General features: G+C 37.4%; 1 protein-coding gene across 6 annotated transcripts in view; it reads left to right on the forward strand.

Annotated features, from left to right (window-relative positions):
* Window positions 1–25,036, forward strand: part of NEDD4L (NEDD4 like E3 ubiquitin protein ligase) — a 178,543-nt gene that overhangs the window by 78,877 nt on the left and 74,630 nt on the right. For 3 of the 6 annotated variants that reach the window (XM_040579379.1, XM_040579381.1, XM_040579382.1), the window contains exons 4-5: window positions 2,587–2,625; window positions 5,411–5,464. In XM_040579379.1, the coding sequence (XP_040435313.1) occupies window positions 2,587–2,625; window positions 5,411–5,464 (93 nt within the window). Of the gene's footprint in view, window positions 1–2,586; window positions 2,626–5,410; window positions 5,465–9,031; window positions 10,220–25,036 lie in introns of those variants that run through there. The other 3 variants (XM_040579376.1, XM_040579377.1, XM_040579378.1) reach the window with 3 other exon arrangements.

Below are 25,036 nucleotides of genomic sequence, written 5' to 3' on the forward strand. Positions count from 1 at the left end.
TTTCACTAGCTTATTTTTACTTGGTTTTGTCTTCCTCAGATTAAATGGGTAACTTATGTCCTGCAGGAGTGCCTTCAAGAAGGCAGAAGGGACTGCATTTCCCCTTTTTATTTTCCTTTACATTACCTGTGCAGTTGTCTTGATACGTATCCTACTGTACAGTGGGACCTAGCCGTATTGAAGTGCTTAGCTACAGCCAAAAGGATTAAATGCAGTTTCCTTACTCTGAAAAAATAAAGTTATCAGAAAAAAAATTCAGATTCATCTGGCATGATGTAGCTGTGTTGAATTTCTGAGGCCTTTTGTTTTGATTTACTTCTCTCCACACGTTTAGTTATTCCAACTGTAAGATTTGATTAATTCCTTGTGTTTCCTTCTGGAGCTGTGTTTTGAATAGCCTGCTAGAAATGCTTTCTTCTTCCTGCAGCAGAAAAAGCTGTGTTTGCTGTTTGCCATCTTATGATCTTGTAAGATGCCAAGTATGTTCTTCAAATTCCTGCTGATAGGCTTGTGATTTCATATGTCAATTCTTCCAAAATTCTGGATGAATATTAACCAGTTTCCTCAATTTTACTGCGCTGAGCTCTGAAGACTTCGCTTCTACATCAGTTGGGACAACTTCTATCTTCGTACCAAACCCTCTTAGTTAGTCTGCCTTTCCCATATGTAATGTTAAATATAATTTCCCATATCTAAATATGCTTAGTCTCCCCATTGAGCTTCATTGCTTAGTAGCATCATTTCTTTCCATGTTCTCGTTTTATTTGGATGGTTGAAAAACCTTTGTGTTTGTTCTCATATCCTGTGGAAGATCTAACTCAGCTTGACTCTTGGCAGTTCTTTATCTGTACGATACTTGCCCTTTTTAGGATGTAGCTCTTCTTGCTGATGAGTCTTTTTGTTGTTGTTTCCCTGCTAATATCCTTTATTAATTTATTCATGTACTTATGTCTGGAGCCTTTCTTTACCAGTGTTTTTCTCCTTTGCTAGGATTCCAGTGTTAGTACTTTCTGACTTGACCTACTAATTGCCTGACTTGCAAGGTGGAGGAAATTTCTGCCAATTACCAAGGCATTTACCAAAAATGGTGCTGCCTAATACATCAAATATTTCCTGAAATTTGTATTTGTGGTTAAGCTGCATTCAAAATAAATGTGTTATTGATGGACAGCAGTGCCCTCAAATTTAGTATGAGACCATGCTTCATTTGTTAAATTACATGGAACTTCTCTTGCCAGTAACAGCCACATTTGATGAATACAAGTATTTAAATTTTTTTATTACTTTTTTTTTTTCTTCTGAATATGTTTGTGTCTCTTAAGGCAAAAAAGCTGAAAGTTTCTCTGCCCTCAACCTCTATCCCTACCCTTCACCTATACTCATTTTATTCTTTTTCTCTACCCTTTACAATAGTGTTTTATGACCTGTTTTCCTACTTTCTCATAGGATTGTTTAGGATAAGCAAGTAAAACCTTTCTGAGAGTATGACTGTTAACACCTGCATAGCTGCCTATATAGGTTTAGAGTTTGATCTTTCTTTATGCTATTATTTCCTTTTGTCGTCTTTTTTCCCCCTAAATTCCCTAGAACAAGGTTTTCAAATTTCATTGATAATTAGTCGCATACATCTTGGCTTGAGGTTCAGCCCTAATTCGAAGCAGAAGGGAGGATGTACAGCTGTTGGCATGATGTGATCCTAGGAGTGCATGCAGACCTACAGTATGACTCCTATATTTCCATTTTGTAGAGGAATGCCAATGTATAGAAGGCCACTGCATCCTGGACATGATAAATCTATTGTATCTATATCAAGGAGTTAAGATTCTCCTCTGCTATAACAAAATTCTGGTGGTTGTAGAGCCAATTCATATTGTCAGCTCTTCTGGTGAATCTCTGGTATGTGAGAGAATGAGGGAATGATTTGGCGTGAAAACAAACCATTGGACATAACATACTTGCTTTTAAACTTACCCAGATTTGAATTGCACAGATTATTGTTTGTGGTTCTGATGTCTTTTAATCAATTTATTACTTCATGCTTGATCTCCCTTCAGGTTGCAGTCTATAAATGTATCTTATTCAGACTATTAAAAAAAAGAATTAAAATCCTCTACAGGCTGAGGGAGATTAGGAAGAGTATCACCTATTCAAAGGAAATAATCTTTTCTTTTGTCTTTTTTTTTTTTCCTATTTACAGTATAATTCTGTCCTTATTTTTGTAGCCCTAAAGTTGCCCTGTGTTTAAGAAATTTTTTTTTTTTTTTTAATCGGGGTTTAAATGCATCTTGAGAATTAAACGTCTTCAGGTTTTATTTCTGTAGGTTCTCAGCATTTGCCTTTTACTCATAGAACCCTATTTATACTTAACATCTATTATAGGATAATCTGACTCAAATATCCTCCCACATTTGGTTTGCTCAGTAAGGAATTTCTAAATAATTTGATGGTAGTATTTTTTTCAAGTTTTTATGACATATTTTTTTCTTTTTTTTCTAGAAAATTGTCACTTGCATGCACATTTTGATGATTGCAAAATGGAAAACCTAAAGAAATTTCAGTATGTAAATATGTTTATTTCTTTTACAGACACTGAATCCAAAATGGAATGAAGAATTTTATTTTAGAGTAAGTTTCCCTTTACTTGCAATATTTATTATAACACATACAGTTAATTACAGAGTATTTTATAAGGTTGGGAAGAAACTTATTTTGTATTTGTTGTTTATATATTTACATTAAAAAGACTTGGCCTGATGTTAGTGCTCTTCTGTTCCTGTAGTGATGGAATGATCAGCAGAAATTGGCATAAGATTAATTAGAAATAGACAATTTCACAATTTGAGATTTTATTTTAGAGTAAGTTATGAGCTAATTCATCTGACCAATAAGAAAAATTATTCTTACTTGAAAACATATTTTTAGCAGAGCATGTTTGCTGTGGTTTTAAAATGTTAATGCAGTAGGAAATAATCAGTTATTTCCAAGAGTTGTATGAAGTTTAAGTTATCATGGCAAAAAATAATGAAATAGAAAAATAGAGAAGGAAGATAAAAAAAAAAGTAATTTCTCTTGGCCTTTATGTTACTTGCCACAAGGACAAAATACGCTTTTTTTCCCCCCATCATTCCATTTTAATCTTTCCAGTTCTTGCTTAACATTAAAGCCAAGTTATCCCTAAAACTGAGTGATTTGTATCGCAAAAAATATTTTTAAATATTTGAAAGTGGTAAAGGAGGTGTTAAAATAGTGATTATCAAAACCAACATAATATAAATGAGAAGGGTGATAACTTTATTATTTAGTTGCTGAAAATGTTTCCAAAGAAAAATGGCTTAGTTTTAACCCAGCTGTAGCTTTCACAAGAGAAGGGTATGTGGAATTTCAGTGTTTTTTAAAATTTAATCTTAAACAAGTGCTTGAGAAAAGACGTCATTTTAGAGTGTTAAAAACCGGTACCGTATTGAAAATTTTTTATAGAGTATTAGCAATTGACTGTCTTGCTAATAGGATCTTTAGATAGATAGTTCACACCAACAGAATTGTTAATACACAGGTTTTTGAGGTTCAAGTGGAATTTATATGTTTAAACATGTACCAGATAACTTTTCTAGGTTTTTCAGCTGGGTAATACGCATCTAAAGTAATTTTATCTAGTGAAATATTTTGATTTTTATAATGTACTCAGAGGGGAAAATACAGACTTACACTTTAAGAAGTTACATGGAGTTCATAGGAACTGTCTTGACACTAAATTACAACTGAACTGAAGGTTTTCTATTTTCATCACAATGGTTTTTGATGTTTGCACACCCTGTTACAGAAGTTACCATGAGATAAATTAAGCTACATGCCTGTAAAAATACAGAGGAGTCTTAAGACTGTAATTTTACTAGAAAGTCATTCCCTACTACAGGAGAATTTTCTGGTGAAGTGTTCAAATGCCTTGCCTTCAGCATAGAGCACAAACTATCCAGGGAGCTCACGATCGTGACTGTTCCACAGTAAAGGGAAGTGAAAGTAAGTTTTAGACTGTTGATCTATTTGAAGATACTTCAGGCTCTGCCAAATTTGATCCTGACTGCATAAGTGATTCTGAAATGGATGACCGCAGCACCATGAGCCCATCTTTATGAATATATTTATCTATATATCTATATCTATCTATATATATATTTATGAATACTGGTCTCATAAACATGCAGAATAGTAAGAAGGCTGTAAGGAGCAAATTCATATATTTTAAAGTGAAATACATTTGCTCAGGATTAAGTAAGCTTGTTAGGTATATTTATGCTTATAATTTTAACTGATATTATTTGAGGTAGCCTTTTTAATAATTTACTTTTTCTAGTAAAAGAGAATACACAGAACTGCCACAATTCGTGTTGCTTAGATGACATGTATAGCCCATAGAAGATCTGTTAAAACACCTTGAAAATCCATTATTGTGGAATACTATTACTAAATTTTCTTAATTAAACAAGTTGGAAATACTAACCTGGCTTACAAAACTTTTCTGAAAAAAACTATCAAGTGGATCAAGTAACATACAATTTTTTTCTTGTTTAATAGTCACTGTTTTTGTCTTCCTGCTAGAGTTCTTTGTTTTTTCCTTTTAAATGTTGGTGGTCTTTCTGCTTAAATTTACTGCAATGTGAATAATTTTCTGGAGGTATATTTGCTGCTTTCAAGTGTCAGAGAGCCTTCTGTTGGGTTTTCCACAGGCATGTGTGATAGATAAATGGTGAGTGATGGACAGTCATATAGATGACTGTGAAATCCTGAAATAAATAGAGTAAAACTCTTACTCCCTACAGTTTAGTTGAGCTTTGCTGCTGTAAAAAAAAAAGAATCTGGGAGTCCTGATAGTCTTTCCAGCCTGGGACTTGTTCCCAAAACACAGAGCTTGTCACTTCGGTCAGGCCACCTTTCCTGAGACCAAGTTAGCTTTGTGGTGTGCCCAGGGCAGCTGAAGCTGCCCCATTAGCCCTTCCTGGCTGCAGCATGTGGGGCTGTGTGGGGTGTGTGGTGCATGAGGGAGAAGCAGCCTGGTTTGCCTGGGGATGTCCTCTCCAGATTCTTCTCTACAGTATGACAGAATGCTGCTCAGTGGTGTGCCACAGCCATGCCCTTTCATCTTTGGAGCTTTCTGTAGAAAGAGAAATGCAGTGACTGTCTTGCATTGAACACAGTAAATAAGAGCTTTTAATGTTAACTGCTAGGCTATTTCTAGTTGTACTGCGGTTTAGAAACAAAGTGTTCTAGTGCTCCAGTTTAAATTTAAGAGTTTCATAAAACCTGTTAGTCCTGTTCTGTTTGCCTTGGTTTAATCACTGTATTAACTAGTACACATATGTTGTTATCATCAAGCTAATGAACCTAAAGTGACATTATTTTAACTTTCTTACAGGTAAACCCAACCAATCATCGTCTCCTGTTTGAAGTGTTTGATGAAAACAGATTGGTGAGTGCTTGTCTTGATTGTCTTTTACTGATCACAAGGCTCTGCATTAACACAGCTGATGAAATGTAGCACATCTGAAAGGTGTATTTCTGTCTGTTGTTTAAGTAAGTGTTCTAAGAAATGCAGATAGAAGCATAAAAAGCATCTGGGTTTGGGACTAATAGAGCATTAAACACAAAAGTAGTACTCTGTTGGGTCAGACCAAAATGTTTCTTCTTAACCCAGTATTCTGACAGTGAAATCCTCATCATATTCTTCCTTAGGCTTCTCCACTGCAAACCAATGCAGTCCCAACCTTTTCAGTCACTTAAAAAGCAGCTGCTTCATCCCCTGATCATTTTGGCATCTCTTTCCTGTACCTTTTAATACTTCGGCATCCTTTTTTGGGATGTGGTTACCAGAGCTGCACTGAACTGAGCACCCAAAGTGCAGGTGTATGAAGGTCTAAGGTAACAGCAAAATAATCCTCTCTGTTATGTTTTCAGTTCTCTGCCTCATAATGCCCAGCATACTGTCAGTGGTTTTGGTCTTGAACTTAATTTGTCTGATGCAGTAGCTCTTCTAGAGAAGTATTCCAGTATCTTACTGGTTCTTGCTTTTGTTATGATGTAGTTAAGATTTCCACGCAGACATACGTGATATAAGTGATACTGTCATTCTGAACATACTAGGTTAAATAGGCCAGTGCAGTGGCAGACTGGGTGACTGACTTGTTGGGTTCTTATCTTTCAAAAACTGTAACGCCATCTCTTTGTTTATGAGATCAGGTATTAGCATTTTCTTGGCTGGGTGCAGTACAACCTCTAGTAAACTTGTTTCTTTTGTGAAGATTAGGATCAGTGTTGTGAAGATCTTTTTATTCAAAAAAACCTCAGTATGGAAACATCTGTCTTTAAAAACAGTATATGCTTTTCCTCTGTCTTCTTATTAAATGTAGACCAAAGGAAAACATAAAAGCTGTAATATTCCGGGGAAAAAGAAGACATAGAGCAAAATGATTATGTCCTCCTTCAGGTGGAAGTCAATCAGAGCAAAATGATTATGTCCTCCTTCAGGTGGAAGTCAATCAGTAAATCTGTGTTTAGAGTGGGCTGACTGTGAGCATATTTATTGACATAATGATTGTAACAACCACTTGCACTATTAAAACTGTCCTATACCTTTTGAACTTCAAGGAGATCATCTGTCAGTTCTTCCAAGCTTTAAGGCCCTCTTCCCCCACTAGCTGATACAAACAACACTGAAGCAGAAATACTGTAACTGTGAGGCAGAGTATGTAAGCCCAGGCTCAGGACTGCGCTGATGTTACTGTGTGGCTTGCATGTGTCTTGGGGGATGTTGGAGGAGGTTTGTGTCAGCATGAAGGGCAAAGTGGAACTCATGGAAGAGGCTTCACTGGTTCACAGAATGGTGGCATGCATGGGGATGGCTGTGGGTGATGGGGAAACAGAGTGGCGGTTCAGAAGAAATATCTTATGTGCAGTGACAGCTGAGAAGAGTCTTGGTATACTCATTTCAGATATATTGCTTAAGAATTTCCAAGTGACTGTATGCAGTTCTGGCCTTATATTGACACTTTTGGTACTACTTTATTGTTGAACTGTTTTCTGTTTCTTCTTGTGGTCCTGCTCCTGTAGACAGTCTGCCCTTGAGCTCATAACCTCCCTGCAAAGGTAGCTTAGGAGTTGTTGCTTTCCTTTCAGAAGGTGTTCTGATCTATTAACAAAGCAAGTATGTCGGGGGTTTTAGAGCAGTAGGTTTCCATCAAGTGGTGTTTACAGAATGAGAAGACATTGAGCTGATTATTTTGGCTTTCCTGTGAAATACTTATTGCCAATACTTGCATGGTTTTATCACAATAACTTTGTTTCTTATTCATATTCCCAATTAGCAAAGCACTTTCTATCTTTGCAGTACATCCTTTCCTTCCTGTCCCTCAATCAAAATAAAGAATATACAATGCAAGCTTCATCTTTGGTGCAAAGAGAGACTGTGTCCTTGGATAGTATGTTTTCTCTGAAAAATAATATAAAATAATATTAATAACTGTGCTTCCACAAGGCAATCTATAGTACTATTGCTGTGTTGAAGCTATTCCTGTTTTTCTTTTTGGCTTATAGTCTGCTTAAAACAATGGGGGATTGTGCTGGCTGCTGGCACTTCTATCGTTTAAAGCTTCCATTTGTCTTGTCATTGGTCTTTTTCTGTCTTTTGAAAACAAGCTGCTTGCAAACAGAGGTTTAAATGTCTAGACAGAGTATTGACCCTCCACGTACAAATTTTCAGAGCTGTTGACAAAATCTACACTGTCAGGTTCTCCTAGGGAACAAATGTCCATGTATTGCAACGAAGCCACACTTCATGGTAAACAGTTTCTTTTCTAGTACATGCTAGCTAACAAGTGTGAACACACTTCAAATGTGAGTATCCTCAGACCACTGGATTTCTGCAATCTAATAGAGTTGATTTAGGATCTTTGCTTTACATTTTGGTGTATCCTGTCTGTCTGTTCTTTTTCTGAGGTGTTTGACTCTTGGAGAGCGTAACTGTATTCCATGCTGGCAATTGCACTCGTAATATTGCTAACTTTCTCACTGGAGGCTGGCCAGCAATGGGCAGAGTTTCTGTACAGTGTTTGAGACAAATCAGTACAAAACGACATGCAACACCCGTCTCCGGTTTTCCCTTGTCTTTACTGCCTGGTAAAACTGAAAAAGAAACTTTCTTTCCTGCAATCTTGCATATTTCTGCTGGTTTTATTGTGTGAGAAATCTTTGCCATGTGTATGATTGCTTTGTTTGTTGTGATTTTTAATTATTAAAAGGGACTGTGCAGGGTAGTGCAGGTTATATTGTGTTTGTAGAGACAGTGTAAAAGTTGTGGCTTTTTAAAGGCAAGAAGTTTCTTGCTTAATCATGTTATGAGCACAGTTAAAATTGAAAGCATAAGCGTGCTATATTTATTCATGTTCTGCCATGACAGCCTAATGCTGTAACAGACCAAAATGTTAAGCTTGAAGTAATTTTTCTAATTTGCGTGTGGAGTTGACTTAAACTTTTAACACTAAATTTAAGTGGTTTTGTGGTAGTTAAGTTTGTGTGTGTGTGTGCTTTATATGAATGTGCCTTGTGAATATGATGTGGTTTAGATTTATAGCAGTGCCGAGTGTGTTCGCTGCCTTAGTCAGCTGTGAGAGCTCTCCCGCTGGGGCCGCTCCTCTCTGATGGAAAAGGAGCAGCTGTGAAGGTGCTGTTTCAGGCTCTTGCTGGCATAAAAAAAAAAAAATAAAAAAAAAGAAAACCCCCACTAGCTTACATTGGAGAGAGGGAACCAGGCCACGTGACTCCCACCATCCTACCCTATGTCACAGTGTGTAGGAGCACTGAGTGCTCTTACCCAATCATGCCTGGAATGCTGCTTGCCACTTGGGCTATTTCTGCTATCTGTCGCTATCAGGGCTGCAGTGCTAACAGTTTGGCAGATGGGACACTTTTTCTTGGAGTTTCTGTCTTTGGTTTTTAACTTCTGGCAGTGCCTGAATTGTTGCTGTACTCCCTCTCCTTTTCTTCTCTCTGTAAAACCATGGCCCATCGGCTGCGGTTTCATTTTGGCTCTGGGAGAAGCAACACAGCCCCCGAATCAGAGATCCTCGACCGGGAGAGAGAAGATGACTTTTTCATGACATTCCACACTTTGCCAAGAAGAAACAGTCCTCACACTTTCTCCCGACATGGAGCAGATTATGGTGGTGGCAGCGATTTGCAAGAAGTGGGCTCCTTAAAAAGGAGTACATCCATGTTTATTCCCCAGCTGCTGAACAGTATTGATGCGCGTCCAATGAGAAGCTCGTCAATGCAGATCTCTCTTCAGCGCAAAGCTGCGAACGGCTGTGCAGATGAGTACGCAACCCTGGAATCTCCTGAGAAGGCACTTCCTTGTAAATTCTCAGACTTCAGGGAACTTTATGCATCCCCTGTTGAAAACCGTTCTTCTCCAAGCTGTCCAGAGGTGACTCCCGAAAATTCTCCACCCAGGCTGATGGAAGAGTTAGGGCAACAGATTAATGGGACTGTTTGCTGTCATCGTAGAATATTTTGTACTATTCCTTCCAATAACCAGAGTGAGGATGCTTCATCAGCTACCCAAGAAGGTGAGGCAAATGAGGCAGCTTCAAGTTTAAACATAAGTGGTCTGAGAATTCAGCATCGGGCTTCAAGTGCAGACATGCCTCAGGTTACTCTACTACCCTTTGGTACTGATGCTCAAAATAATGCTCCCACCCCTGAAACCCGGCGTTGGTCTTTGCAACATGTGCCAGATATGTCAGCAAATTCAGGGAAAAAGTTCTTTGTTCTCCAGTTACAGCAACCACAGACAAGTGGTACAGGTGCAGGAGGTGAATATAACTTTGGTTTTACTGGAACGAAAGGGGACAGATTGGTCAGGTATCCTCGGATACGGCTAGAAAGGAGTACTTCCTACCCTGTCCAGCCACCAACAGAAGAAATTAGCACCACAGCTGATGGATTGAATTCAGAACTGCATGGAAATGGCAGGAACGGGTCAGAAATATCTAGAAGCGATTCAGTAGAGCGGATTCCTCAAGGGCAGGGATGCTTGTTTAAAATCAGACCAGATCAAAACACAAGGCAGCAGCACTTCAGAATTCTTGTCACCCGTGGTCCTGAAGAACAAAATCAGGTTGTTGGTAAAGAGGGTCACGGCACCCCTGGTCCTATAGCAGCCAGTACCACAGTAAGTATGATGCTGAGTATGCTACGCTACTAAAGTACAGAATTGCCATGCAAAGGCTTCTAGGCTTGAGGCAACTGAAGCACTTCCATTGTTAATGCTAGAATGTTCTGCATTTCTCTGGAGCAAATCACAAATCATCTCTATTTCTAATCTAACATAACTTTGCTCTCCGTTGTGATTACATCCAGTGTAATATTTTGAGATCGTAATGTCACATGTTTCTTAAGTCATTGTTACATCAGCTGGAAAGATTTTGAAAAATCAGAACATTCAAATGACAAATTAAGTGTTCATGTTAATATAGTTGGCTGAGACCTTGCTGCATGAAGAATTCTTCATGCACACTTTTTAAAACCAAATACTTTTACACCTTCTAAGTATAATGTACACATGTGTATGTGTACCTCTGCATGATTTTAAAGTATGTATTGTAATGCAATATTAGCTAAGACTGTAGAAATCTTACAGTAATTCCAATCAAGATACTGACTTAGATTAGGTACCAAGAAGTTAGGAAAAAACCACTGCCTTTCACAGTAATTTGTGTGGTTTGGGGTTTTTGGTTGGTTTTTTTTGGTTTTTTTTTTTGGGGGGGGGGCAGGGGGGGACACATTGCTGGTAATGAAAAATGTGTCCTCAGTTGTTGTGTGCCGGAAGTCCTGATCAAAGAATGTACAAGTGGCTTGGCTGAACTTAGTAAACTGTTCTGTTGTTTGTATTTGCCTTGATTTTGCTTTAAGATGACAAAATTAATCTTCTGGGTTTTCTATGTTATAATGGGAAGGTACTGATGCTTTATGTTGTAAAGCTGCTTTTTAAAAGACCAAAGTAGGAATAAAACTTAAGGGTTTAGATTAGTCATTTGCTTAAATTGCATTACTGTGCAATTTAACACTGCCCACTTGAGTTCCTAAGCTCAGTGATGCTGTATATAGAATAGTAAGCACTCTGTCTCCAGCTGTGAAAATGGATTCACTACAAGATATTTTGTTCTTCGTTATTTGTGTGTTCTCGTTCTCCTGCACCTTTGTTTAGTGAAAGGTAGCATAAAAGACAGCTGCTTACTGCAGCAAGGCTGTATGATGACTCTGCAGCTTTCCTATGAAAAAGCTAAGAGTCTCCCAAGTTACTCCAGTGTAACCTTCATTTTAGCTTTTCTGTAGGCATTGTGAGTAGAAAATCAGAAAGTATCCCTAAGCTTTTATTTTTAAAAAGTTTTTTTAAAAAAAAATATCCCTTGCCAGCACAGATTTCATTTCAGTCTTTGCAAGCTAGCAATTTTGTTAAGTAGTGTATGCTATCTTTTCTGCCAGCCTGCGAACATTTCAGCAGGAAAATTTGGAATGCAGAAACTTCACTGATTTTCTTCTTCATTTGACTTTCATTTATGCAGTACAGTGTGTTAAGTGTTTTCATACTAGAAATGGGGAAAAAACCCAGTATGTCTAATTTTCCCTTGCCTATTTGCTATCCCTTGTTCCTTTCCAGTAATAGCTGTTCATGGGGAGCCACCATAACCAATTACATAAGTAGCTATAGTATGTCCAACCTAGTACGAAAGCATCAGAGGTTTACGGATCAATGCAGCTTGCAGAAAGATGTCTCCCAGTGTCTCTGCCGTAGTACACATTTTTTTCTGAAGGATTTACCCCCTGAAGTCACTTCTTTGAAGTTCACTGTAGTAATGATTCACATACCAAGGACATATTTCAGTGTTTCCGGAGAAGAATTATGAAATTTGTTCCTACGTGCTGTTAGTTATAGTTACCATGGGAAATCAATTTAGCCAGCCGTGAAGTATGGCAGTCAGAGACACTCAGTCCAAATGGTACTTGCATTCTTCAGTGCAAAAACTTTGAAAAAACAAAGAATTAATTGAAACTTAAAACTTCTGGGTGGTGTTTTCTCATGTTTGTAGTAAGCCCAGAAACATTGTGGGTAGAGATAATTGGCTAGGCAAGATGCCATAGGAAGTGTGGAGATTGAAATCATTTTGGTGAAAATCTTGCTTTATTTTGTCAACATATAAAACATTCTTTAGCAAGGTGTCAATTTTAATCTATCCCACAGAACTTTCTTTGGAGGACCTATGATGCTAATTAAGGATGTACCTGAAATATTTGTTCTGTTAAGCTGATGGGAAAAGTCGCTGTGTTTTATAGCTGTTAGCATTTTAAAAAAAAAAATAATTCTAGACTCTTCCAGTTAAACAAGTTTGTGTGTATTTGATTGATATAGGGCATGGGCCTGGGGCTGTAAGCAGCAGCTGCTACAGCCTTATTTATCTTGAGTGAAAACATTCAAGCGGGCGTCTGCAGTCCTACTGCTACCAAGTGTTTATGACCTTTCAAATATCTTCAGTTTTATACTGAAGTATTTTTTGGCAAGCAGGATGTATTTCATTACAAGTCGTTATAAAATATTAAGTAAAGTATGAGCTTATGTCCAATTGTGAAAAATTTTTTTTGAGAGCCTTGTTACAAATTCTTTTGACTACTATGTTATTTTATATTTAATGCAATAGCTACTGCTAAGTGTGTATATATACCATGGCATATAACAAATACATTGTTTATAATTTGGGGTCTGTGAGTGCATAGCTGTATTGCTGGGAAACACTTCAAAAATCTTGCGTATTGGACAACTGTTTTAGAGACTTGACAAAGGCATCTTTGTTGTGATAAAAATACAAAGTGTCATAACAAAATGTTGTAGTAGTAGTAGTAGTAGTAGTAGTATTGAGTTATGTTTAGTTAAGAAACAGAAATGGCAACTCTCAACTCCATTTCTCACAAGTCAGCTTTATTTTCCTGTCTTGGAAATAATTTTAGAATAAATATTGTTGTGAAAGTACAGAGACTCTACTTAGGCTCCTAAGATATCTAATGGGTTTGGAGCACGTAAACCAAAAAGAGCAAGCTAGGATAAATGCAACTGGGCCAAAATTCTGCATTTTGCACTGCCCAGGAGACTTGAATGTGGGCACTGAGGTCCCATGCCTTGTTTGGGCTGTTGCCCTGTGGCAAACCAGCAACTGATTGCCTGAACTCTAGCTGAGACATGCTGGTAAAACTGGTTTATCTGAAAATGGGTGACCATGTGCAGTGCACGTGATGGCTTTCACGTGGAATCTATGGGAAGTGGTTAAAAACCTAATCCACAGAATGTGTAACTCGATGACTTGATGAAATTAAGGAACTAGAACTGCTACTTCTCTGCTGCTGCCTCTCCCAAAGGCTGTAACATCCTCTTCCCTGCCTTACTCTGCCCTTTCTTATAGGTCATTCAAAACTGCATTCTTAAGTTGATGCCCTGAATTTTGGTGGGAAAGGGATCCAGTTCCATTGTTTTAATGGGAACGCTTTCGTGGGAGACCTCTGCCTGTCATTGAGGCAGTGAACTTCAGATGGTGTCAATGGTGAGCTTTGCCTTTGATCAGGAATAATTTTCATCACCTAGAGCAGAGCCAACTACTGTTAATAAAGCTGTTTAGGGGAAAGGCAGAGTTGTTTGCTAGAACCTTTCTACAAAACTAGTAATTAGCAACTGACAATTACATGACTGCAATGCAGATGAGGATTAATTTTATTCAGAAAACTTCAGAATCATATAATAATGTATTTTAATGTATCGTTGTATTATATAGCACAAGGATGTTGCCTGTTTTCTAGAGGGGATGAATGCTCCTCTTAGTTATTTTGTTCCAGTTTCAGTGATGCCTCCTCAGTGTAAAAAGGCTGCTAGTAACCCCTTCATACCTTAGTGACTTCCTCTGATTTGGAATAGATTTCTTTGAGGGCAAAACTTTGCAAAGACTAGATAGTAATCCACTCAGAAAATTACTGCTGCTAGGCAAATTTAAAACCTTGAACCATCTTCTTTCGTATCCCACTAGGAGAGCTGTGAGTCAAACTTGTTTAATCATATTGGGGATTATTTATTCATGTGTTTGACCTAAGAGAAAGCAGGTCAGTGAGATTGCTGATTGATTTAGAGGAACTGCTGGTGAAAATTTACTAGTGTTTAACAGTGTTACTAAAATAGTACCTAATGTTAAATCATATATATATAAGATGCTCATTTCTGTTCTATCTAGGATTAGAAATGTAATCTAAAGAATTCAACACTTCCATAGACCTTCCTTACACAGTGCAGCCCTGCTACAATATTTCTACCTTAGTTGGACTGTGAATTAATGTCAGATATATAGGAGCCTATGTTCAGAAATGCACAAAAATTCTCTGTGCAGAAAAGTATGTATAGTTGATCCATCAGCTGTATATATTATCAACAGTTTGTCAGAAAAGGGATGTTATTGTGGCATACTATATCATATATTACCAAATAAAAGAGAAAAATGCCAATTGCCTTACAGATTGGTGTTTACTGTTACTCCATTTTTGGTCAAAAGCTCTTGACACATCATGCTCTAAGATATTCATAGTCTGTGATATGGAAGTCTTGGGATAGTTTGGGGGTTTTTTTATGGCTCAGGGAAAAAATAATCAAATTATGGAAATACAGTTTTATTCAATTTTACATCTTTGAAAAAATGTAATACATGTAAATAAAAAAAAAAAGAATAGTTAAGGGATGACAAGGTTGTGCTTTTTGTAGCTTGAATATTTATTTTGTAGACAGTCTCACAAATTATGTAGTTTTCAATAGCAAGTGTCCACTTCAGTGCTACTGTGCTATCACCTTTGTATTTTTATATATCATTGCCTCATGAGTTACCACTCTCAGTATTGTGGATCACTGTTCTCTTAACTGGAGATAGTTTTCTGTGCACAGTGATGAAGAAGCATTTCAATCCCCATTAGCTGACTAAGCCTTTCCTGTGAGAAGCAAAAGAAAGTGAAATAAATTTGATTGTTTGCAAGCCTTTGAAGATGATGTATTTATAGAGGAGCCTCCGCTGGCCACATCTTCAGGCCATGTTTCTGCCATAGTGTTTACTTTCCATATCTTTTTATTTCACATTTCTAGCCTGTCTTTGATCCAGTGGGTTGAAAAAGAGGAATTTCTTAATTAGCAGTTCTATCCTGTGACCTGACTTAGCTGTAATGAACAAGTAGCAGTTCTCTATATTGCCCTGTGCTAAGCCTTAATTTGTAACATACTGCTGTATGACATACATGTACCACTGTATGACAACTGAAAAGGGTCGTGGAGGAATAACATTGTTCTGTATTTTTACCAGTGGTGTTTGCATAATGGGACATATTTTGGTTAGTATGAAATTCAGTTCTGGATTGAGTGTTCTGGTGTTTTTACTTTTGTACATAAACTGATCTGTTTGATTTAAAAAAACAAACAGTCCTCCTGTGTTTTTGTGCCACAGTAAACTATGTCAAAGTCTGAAAGTCTCTTTCCTGAGATGGTACTGAGACCCCAAGTGGTTTAGGTATTGCTGATTGGTACAAGAAAACTTGGTGGAAAGCTTAAAAGATGAAAGGAAAAGGGCTTCCCCCCCATCCCATTCAAATAACCATTGCCAGAGTTCATTTGTTTGTTTGGTTAGTGCAGTCCACAGGGAGAGATCTTAATTTTCTCTTTCAGTGTTTCTCTTCTTACCCACTCCTGTAGTCATTCACCAGCCTGTCATTGACACAGTATTTAGCACTTAATATAACGTCATTCATCATCTTTAACTAGCCCCCCACACTGATACTTTTTTAGGACTTGAGTTGGTATGGGAAATGGTAATGCTTTTGAATTGGAAAAGAGGTTTAATTGCTTCTCTTATAATTTTTGAACCAAGTCTAAATGTCTGAGAATTCCAAAGAATAAATAGACAAAAATGGAACAAATCCTTTTCCTAACAATCTCACTGTTTTATCTCCTATCCTGTTTTCATGTGGATGACAAAGGTATATTAAAACCAGCAGTGACTCTTATTAAAATCTAACACACAGAGTGAAATGTACTTGGCATGAGAGACTTTCCTTTGTCCGTCTATTCATCCATCCATGCAGGTATAGTGAGAATTACCTGTGGAAAAAGTTACAACTGGCTGCATCCACACCTGTGGTGCTGGGAGTGTGGTGTTCATGGCTGAGCTGTGCTGAACTGCTTCTGCATCTTCATTTCAGAAGCATCTACTGAGTGCAGTACAGCACTCTAAATGGTACAGACCAAGAAAAGTCAAATTGTTAATAGTTTATTTGCTAACCTTCGTTATACCAGGAGCATATTCTGAAAAAATGTAGACAACATCTAAACCAAGCAAAATCTGTGTCAGAAGCAAGTATTTCTTCCCAGGTCTCTTTAAGGATCGCTGAATCAGTACTGGAACCGAATCAGCTCACCAGAACACCGGGGCATTGCTAGGCAAACCATGTGGGGCTGTTTAAAAGGTGTGTAGATATGGCACTTTAGGGACGTGGTTTAGCAGTGGACTTGGCTGTGTCAGATTAATGGTCTGGAGTCTATGATCTTAAAAGGTCTTTTCTTACCTAAATGATTATATGGAAGTGTTCTGCCCTTTTAAAGGCTGCGTTCTCTTCCAGTGGTACCCAGGACTCATGCTGCCCAGCAACTTTATTTTGTATATTTCAGTTGTCTTAAGTTTGGAGACCTACTTCAGGGATTGCTAGACTCTTGGTAGGCATTTCTAGAACATAATTTGTGTTGCCCTTAGCCAGATGTTTAAAATAGCTCAAATGAACGGTGCTATGAATTTCCTGTCTCTCTGGTTGCTATACAAGGAGTGCAAATGACTCTCTGGAAAAACCTCTGTTCTGTGGAGATAAGGACTTGGTTGACATTTGCAGGTAGAGGTGATTAATTCCATCCCTCAGGTCTTTTTAGGTTTTCTGTTAAGGGCAAAATTGGTTCTCTTCCCCTCCTCTCAACAAACCTCCCTCTAGATTGCAGTGAAAGAAAGGTGTCTCCCAGACCACGACAGACTGAGCCTAGAAACTGCCATCTTCCCATCCTTTTCCGTTCAGGGATCTGCCACACTTGGGCCCTTCCTTCATGTGTAATCTCCCCCTCCCTTTTTTGTTCTCCCCCTCCAGAAATCACCTGCCTCCCTTCTTCATTAGCCTTTCCATCAGTTTGCACGTCTGTTCTTAAAAGATCTTCCCATCCTGGAAGGGGCAGACTATCATGTTCAAACATGTGCAGAGCAGAAGCTAGTTTTACAATAAGGAAGGTACCAATGAGCAGACTGATTTTGGGGTTTTTTTTCTTTTCTTTTTTTCATGTCACTGGAGAACAAATATCACACTGTAAGTAGTTTGAATTGGGTTGCAGAATCAAGAAATCAATACGTAATTTTTAGTCAAGCTTTCAGAGTCAAGAATTGGCAGTACTATCTATACCCTGTCCTTTCACATTCTTAAAATTCCCTGGGAAACTTCTGAAGTTTATTAGAGTTCATTGTCAGGCATTTTTCTTTTTCTCCCTGAAAGCTGTATCATTTGGTATTTCCCCGTAGAGAAAACAGAGTAAAACTTTGAGCAGAAGAGGTGGAAATGACATCTCTTTTCTTTTTTTTTCTTTTCTTTTCTTTTTTTTTTTTTTTTTAATAGCAGTAACAAACTTTTTGATCCTGCATGGAAAAATTCTGTGCTGAGTTTCAGTACAGAGTTGTCTTTTTAAAGCTGAGTTTATAAGGCCTTCACTTCATAATGGAAATGCTGACAGTCTTAACATTGAAGGTGCCAGCCAGAACAGCTTTGGTATAGATCTAGCCACAGGAAAATTACAGAAAATAAACCAGATACAGTCTTGATCACTTTTTGTACTGTTCACCTGTTTTCCTATTTGAGATAAGCTCTCAAGTAATGAAGAATTTAGGAATGTGCATGTTTTATGACTGTTCTTGTTCAAAAAGCTATTCCAAATCCAAATCTATCCTGTTTACTTAGTTTCTAGATTAAATCTCATTGTAAAATTTATTACTGCATACATTCATCTAAAATCTGGTGCTTTTATGTTTGGGTTTTTTTCCACCTAATAGAAAGGCATTGGTAGCTTCCAGAAGTCAGCAATAATGTACAGAAAAATATATTAAAAAAATCAGCAGTCTGACCATGCAGGTTTCTGTGTCCAAAAAGAACGAATAACTAAAACCGAAAAATCTCACCTTCACTCTGTTTAAATTCTCTGGTATTATAAACCTAGCAAAATGCTGGACCATGTCTTACATCTGTGGGAAAAGCTGAAGGCCCAGGCACTATCATTACCAAAATACCGTTGCATTTTCCAGGTCTGTCATGTTCTACCTCCTCAAGCTTTGCGGGTGCGGGGGGTGGGGCACAATGTGTTGGCCGTGAAAGTACAAAGAAGATTTTGCTTTTGGTTAGATGAAGTGTGCAAATAACATGTATACTGCACCCTATACTGTGGTGTAAACCCAGAGTTGTTTTGTTGCTTTGGTAGAAAGCTTAAATCTTCCCTTTCAGCCGAGGTTGAAAGCATAACCTCCCAGGTGACTAGCATTTCCAGGCAGTATATGTATTCTAGAAAAGAATAATATAATACAAATTCTAAGGTGAGATTTTTATCTTCAGTAAAAAAGAGATTCAGCTATAATTTTTTATGATCTGACTGGCCTTCTTTTTGGTTATTTGTTGAAATCTTACATTCCTGATCCTACTACGTAAAGAGATTTTTTTTTTTATTGACAAAAAATAATATATAATCACTGTTCATAATAAATAAGGCAACAGGACGCTGCTTTCTCAGCATTAACTTTAGTATTTGACAGATTGCTGGATACATACAGAAGCAGAAAACTGGACTATGGTATTTTAAATGCTTATATTATCAAAAGCAATCTACTTTACAACTAAAAAGGAAGGTATTCATCAAACAGTGAATATCCTTTCAAACAAGACATTAGGGGCTGGTAATAATCTTCCTGGAGTAAGCTATAACTTTTTACCTGGAGTGAGTGTTTAAAACGGTTTACGTAATTAAAAAAAAAAGGTTGTTTGCTTTTAAAATTATTTCTACTCCACATCCTTTAAATAAAATCCACAGCTTATCAGTATGTGGGAATAGCAATATTATTTAAGGAATTATGTTAAATCACAATTTTTTAAAGTATTTATGTTGCAAATAAAATTTAAAGCTTTATTATGAAAGCTAAAAGTTATATCCAATATATTTTGCACATATCATCCAGGATAGTAAAAAACTGCTCGTATTTAAATTTTGTGCATTTTAGCAGTAATATGTTTCTCTTTTAGTACTTGGTGTTGTAAAGACTTTAAATTACAAATATGGTAACCATTTAGTTACTTGAAATCTGCATCAGGCATGGTTTTATATTCACAGAATCATATTACCATGAAACACATATTTGCTTCAAATTCCATGAAAGTGGAACTAAACTTCATTGTTGAAAAGTTGAGCAGAATCTCTTTCAATGTACACATACACAGTCTTGTGCTTTCTCTTCAAAGATTTGGAAGTGGAGGCTGCTGTAGTTGCTGTATTACTAACACTTAATTATTTTTAGAAATTCTATCACATAGCACTTGCCAGCACGCTGAATTATTATGAACACAAGTGAACTATACTTGTTGGGAAGTAAGCGTGGTATATTCGGTGATGTAGCTTGCAGTTATGTAGCAGTGTGTTTACTCACATTCAGCTTTTAATAATTCAGTAGTCTGTAATGTGGGGTTTTAGCCCTAGACAGATGCGTAAAGTTTTTTTTTTTAATATTTGACGTTTTAAGGTATAGGTTTGCAAGAAATATTCTATAAGGCAAACTAATCAAACTACAGAGTAACTCCGAAGGATTTTGTTTATTTATTTACATAGTTTACAGTACTTGTGACATTATCATCTTTCCTGATTCACTTCCCATCTTGGGAAACGGGCTTTTGGATGTCAGGAGTGCTTTGCACTGCCGTGTGACTCAGTCTTGGCTGTGCTGTGGAGTGAGTCAGAGGAGCAGGCTTCTGTTCCCTGCAGGCTGAGATAAAACCTACCACATACAAATGAGAAACTAGCTGGGTGAAAAAGGGGTAGGAATTGCTTCCTGTAAAGAACTGATCATAACCACTGTGAACTAAAATGTTTATTGAAGATAGCAAAGGTGTCTGTGCCTGATCTTCTGGGAGGTCCAACTCACTTGTGTTTCACACACGTTGAAGATTCAGGCAACATTGTAAGATTTTGGCAGGTGGCTAAATGAATCCTGACCGGTCTGAAGTTGTTGGGAATCCCGACATTGACTTCAGTATGATGGATGCTGCAGTCACGAACCTCCTTTTATTACTCTGTTCTTGTATTTAGCTATAGTAATTCCAAAGCCTTCAGTTTAATAGCTCCTTTAAGGTAAATGGAAGCTGCTCGGACTGGCTACGTAGTCACCACTACGTTTCACCATAGGTACAGTCCATACTTAAATGCTATGCTGCATGTTAACACATATGTGCTAGGGCATGGGACAAAATCCCAAACTAATCAGAGTGCAGTGATTCCAGCTGAAGTCCTGGTCAAGACAGCAGCAAACAATTCTTTCAAACCGGATGAGGGGAGGCAGAGAGGGGAGACATGCAATTTAGGACAGATACAAGCTTTGCTGAAACAATATACCTTCAAAGCACAGTATTACCTGTTTGCCACTGGGAAAGCTTGCCAGCCAGCAGAGCTACCCTGTGGAATTTATTTGCTCAGTGATAAGTCTATAGGTCCTAATTTACTGCATATTTTAGTCGATTCTCTATTGAGAGTTGACTGTGCAGAAATATCTAATATCTTCAAAAGTGGTAGCAGGGTTTTCAGTTCTCAAGATTACACTTGTCAACTTCGGCAATTTTTAACCTGAGTCACTGGAAGAATTTTAACTTTTGCATATTTTAAAGTAAAAAAATATTTGGTTTGTTCATAAATTGGCAACATACTGCAGATTGTCTGCTTTGTCTCCTACTCTAGATAAAGTGTTATATCATTCAGCTCTGTGAGGAAAAAAAGCAAATTGAGCTTCCTCTGAACATACTTCTCTGTGGGAAAGATTCAGTAAATGAATGCTACTGAATGAAGGATATATGCTGAAGATGGTTGTTCATCTAAAAGGACAATCTGTACTCTCAGTAAAGGGTTTCTCCTATTTGCATAGCAACCATAAGGGAAGAAAAACTGTTTTGAGGGAGATACGCAAATCGGTCTGCATTTTCCTAGTGTAACTCAGGCTGATACACGTTTGAAAAGGTAGGCTTGGCTGTTTCTTTGACAGTGAGATATTTATGTACTTAATATTTGCTTGTTTTATTGATTTACGTTCATAAATATGTTGAATATTTTCTGTTCCAGAACAAATGGTATTGTGGCATTATGATTCAGTAAGCATCTCAAAGACAGACATTTTATTTTAAGACTAGTCTTCTGATTCTGAATTTTAGAGAACAAACCTGATGCCACCTCTTTGATTACTTTCACCTCTTACCTTACGTCTGCTGAATAGTCAGTCTCTATCCTTGTTTCTGACATTGTTGCCCTTTTTGCTATCCAGTCAGTTGTGTGCAGTCACATGTACAGCAGTAATAAAAAAGAACAAGTAAAACAAGGAATATTTGGAATTACAATAGAAGTAGTTTAAAGCATAATTAATTACCAGTTTGGATGTGATCCAGGGCCTAAATACACTTTTGTGAGTTGATTCTGAGCCGAAAAAATTCATCGTGTATTTTATAATTCCATTCGTAATGAAAATTGTATTTCCACTTTCAAACAATTATTATTTCTTTGAAACGAGGCTGTATACTAGCAACTTCTGAAAGTTTTGAGTAATACAGGAAGTATGAAATGCAAAAAAAGTAGCTACAATTTGGTGCTTAAAGCCAAAACCAAAGGGGTTTTCAGAAATCAGTTAATCTGTGGTGACTTTGAGATCTGTTACATTATTTTTATTTACTGTAGTAAAATATCGGATCTTAACTAGGCAAGTGAAATACAATTTATTTTTTTTTCTTTGCAGATGTGGGGTTTGTGGTAATGATGTACTAGCTGAGTACGGGGAAATGTTAAAGTAGCAGTTTAGATGTGGGCAGCTGGTCTTAATAGATTTGGTTTTGTCTGATGTCACTGCTTTTTAACATATTTTTGGCCTTGCAACGTCTGCTCTTAATGCAAACATCTTAACGCAAACGTTACTTGCTTTGCATTTAATGAGAGAACTGAAAATAAAATTCTTACAGTGGCAGTCCCCACAGTAAGCTTTGTGGTGGTTTTTATCTCAGGGAGTTAACATTATAACATGTTGTATTGGGTTTTTGATATTTAGTTTTCTGCTAACTTAGGAGAAATAAAAAAAGGGGCATTGAGAAGGGTTTCTGTAGAGAATTTGGTTGCTCTCCCTGTATAGATTTGTAAATACTGTGGATTTGGTGCAATTAACTAACTGCTTAACTTTGCAGAGTGTATCTGTACATAAAAATGTAAAATATTTTAATTTTCCATTAAGTAGGTATGTCTTTATCCCACAGTAGGACCGGCTATCTTTGAAATTTTTCAATCCTGCCTAGTTTTTCCTGATATTTAAAATTGGGTGTTGTTCCAATGCACATCCAATTTATTACTTTTGGGGTGTTGTGGAGTGTGATCTTACCTTAAATAGTTCCTCTGTCATAAAGCTAAGAGCACATGGAAACAGAGAAGCCAGTTAAACTTTCTAACAGTGGGGTATACAACATGGTATGTCACAAAGTGCCATGCGGGAGAGCAATACCTTCCTTTCCCGCAGAAAACCCCAGTCTGCGAGATCTATTTGCAAAACATGCTTTGTCTCTGGGAGCTTGCACATGACCTGTTCCCTGCACGTGACTTCTGAATACTTGATTCTTTTTACATCTGTTACAGTCCGCATTTGTTACCAATTTATTTGTTCTGTGACCCACTACACGCTGCCCGGACAGTTTGCTGTCAGGCAGAAGCTGGGGATCTGGGAGGTGACAAAGCGGCAGTTGCGGATGGAGGGAAGGTTCGCCGGTGAGTTTATGCTGCTCTGTTTCAGGATGCAGTTCCACGTAAATGGCCTCTCCTGTCCCCAAACTGCTGAGCTGTCTGCCTGCTTTTCAGGTTTGTTTTTGTCTTGAACAGTGAGTTACAGCAGTACTGGATTGGGCAGGTGACATCAGTTGGATTTCTTGTGTCAGATGCCAGCCAAAACAGATGCAGGAAGAAGGGAGAGAAAAGAATTTGGAGTTGTTGGTTTGCAGTGCCAGCTCCATTCTCCATGGAGCTGATGTGTGTGTTTTACTTGTTTTGTGTTCCCTTCCACAGCAAATGCAGTCTCCTTCAAATGAGTTTCTGTGAGCTTGGAGTTGGAGAGAACTCTTTTTTGTCTTTTGTTATGTTCCTGAATGTTGTGGGGATTAGCATTTCTGACCAAACATTTGCAGCAAATAATTCTGGAGTTCTGGTCTTCCTTCTTTTTTGTTAAAATCAAATTTTAAATATATAAACATCAACTCATTGTGCAGAATCTCAGGATACAAACAAAATAGATTGGTAGCCGATATTAAACAGTGTGCACAACACGAAACAAACTTTGCAAGATTTTTTCCCCATGTTCTTTATTTTTCTTCTTGAGAGATTATATTGCTGGTTGCCTTACTGTGTTGCATTTTTTAACTGACTGAAATTTAAATTAACAACTACCCACCATAAAGACCTTGGAATAAATATTATTGACTGACAAGAACTAGTAACTTTCCTTTTCTTGAGTAATTAAACAAAAGTTTACATTATCCTAAGTCAAATTTTCATAACTTCCTAAACTGCATTAAAACGAAGTTATATTAGAGGGGAAAAAATCATTGACCAAATGAAACAGTTAAAATTGTTATGGTTTTGATTTCCTGTCATAAGGTGTGAGCAAGGGCAAGAATATAGATTGTTTAGAGGGATATTTTTTGTGTCAGCTTGTGAACTCTCCATGTCACTTTGGAGGAATCGTCTAGTAATAGCGTAATTCATCAAACAATCCAAAGTATAAATATAACACATTCTTCCTCTGTGCAAAATGTAATTCCAGTTGAAAAGGGGCACCTCAGCTAGTTCTTGTGGGGAAGCACGGGCATGTCTGTTTCAGAACTGGAAATGTGAAGGACCAGTAAATCAATATAATCTTGGGTGTCCTTTCTGTTAGGAACAGATGTGTTATTTCTAACTTAAAATGTAGCAGGTCTCCAGGTTCTTTGTCTCAGCAGGAAAAAAAAGTGGTGTAAATGATCATTCTATTAAAGAAGTTAAGACAACTAGTTAACTGTCTGCTAATCGGCATTTCGGTGGCCTCAATGTAAAAGTAGCTTTCTGTTTCTCTCTGGTCAGTGCATAATGATGTTTCCCCTCAGGGTCCTAATAAATGATAGGTATAATGCTTCCTTGTGTCAGATAAACTTGGCATTTAGAATTCTTACACTGTATTCTGTGTTTTTTTTCTTAACATTAGGAAAATCATTAAAGCAAAAATGTTATGTCAAATATTGCCAAGTCTAATGCCTTCTTGAACAGAAGTGCTACTTGGATCAGACAGTTGAAAGGACATACTTAGTACCTTTGGAAAATTTTGTCTGAATAAATGTCAGCATGCTTTCTTTGATTCCATTACTGCTATCTCTTTACTTTGCCTCCTGATTCTTTCACAACTTTTTTTGTCAGTGTTGCCTTTTGTTTAACCTCAGTCGATGACTCTTCCATCAGCCACATACCTTAAAGTACTGCATCGTGGTCTAAGATAAACATGTTGATGGGTCCTAATGTAATAGAGTGGCATAGTTGGAGAAGGTGCTTAATGTAAGTTCTGCTCCCTTTCATCCCTGGCAGTTTACAGGGCACTCACATCATTTA

This window comes from Falco naumanni, chromosome Z (genome assembly GCF_017639655.2).
Source record: "Falco naumanni isolate bFalNau1 chromosome Z, bFalNau1.pat, whole genome shotgun sequence".
Lineage (NCBI taxonomy): Eukaryota > Metazoa > Chordata > Aves > Falconiformes > Falconidae > Falco > Falco naumanni.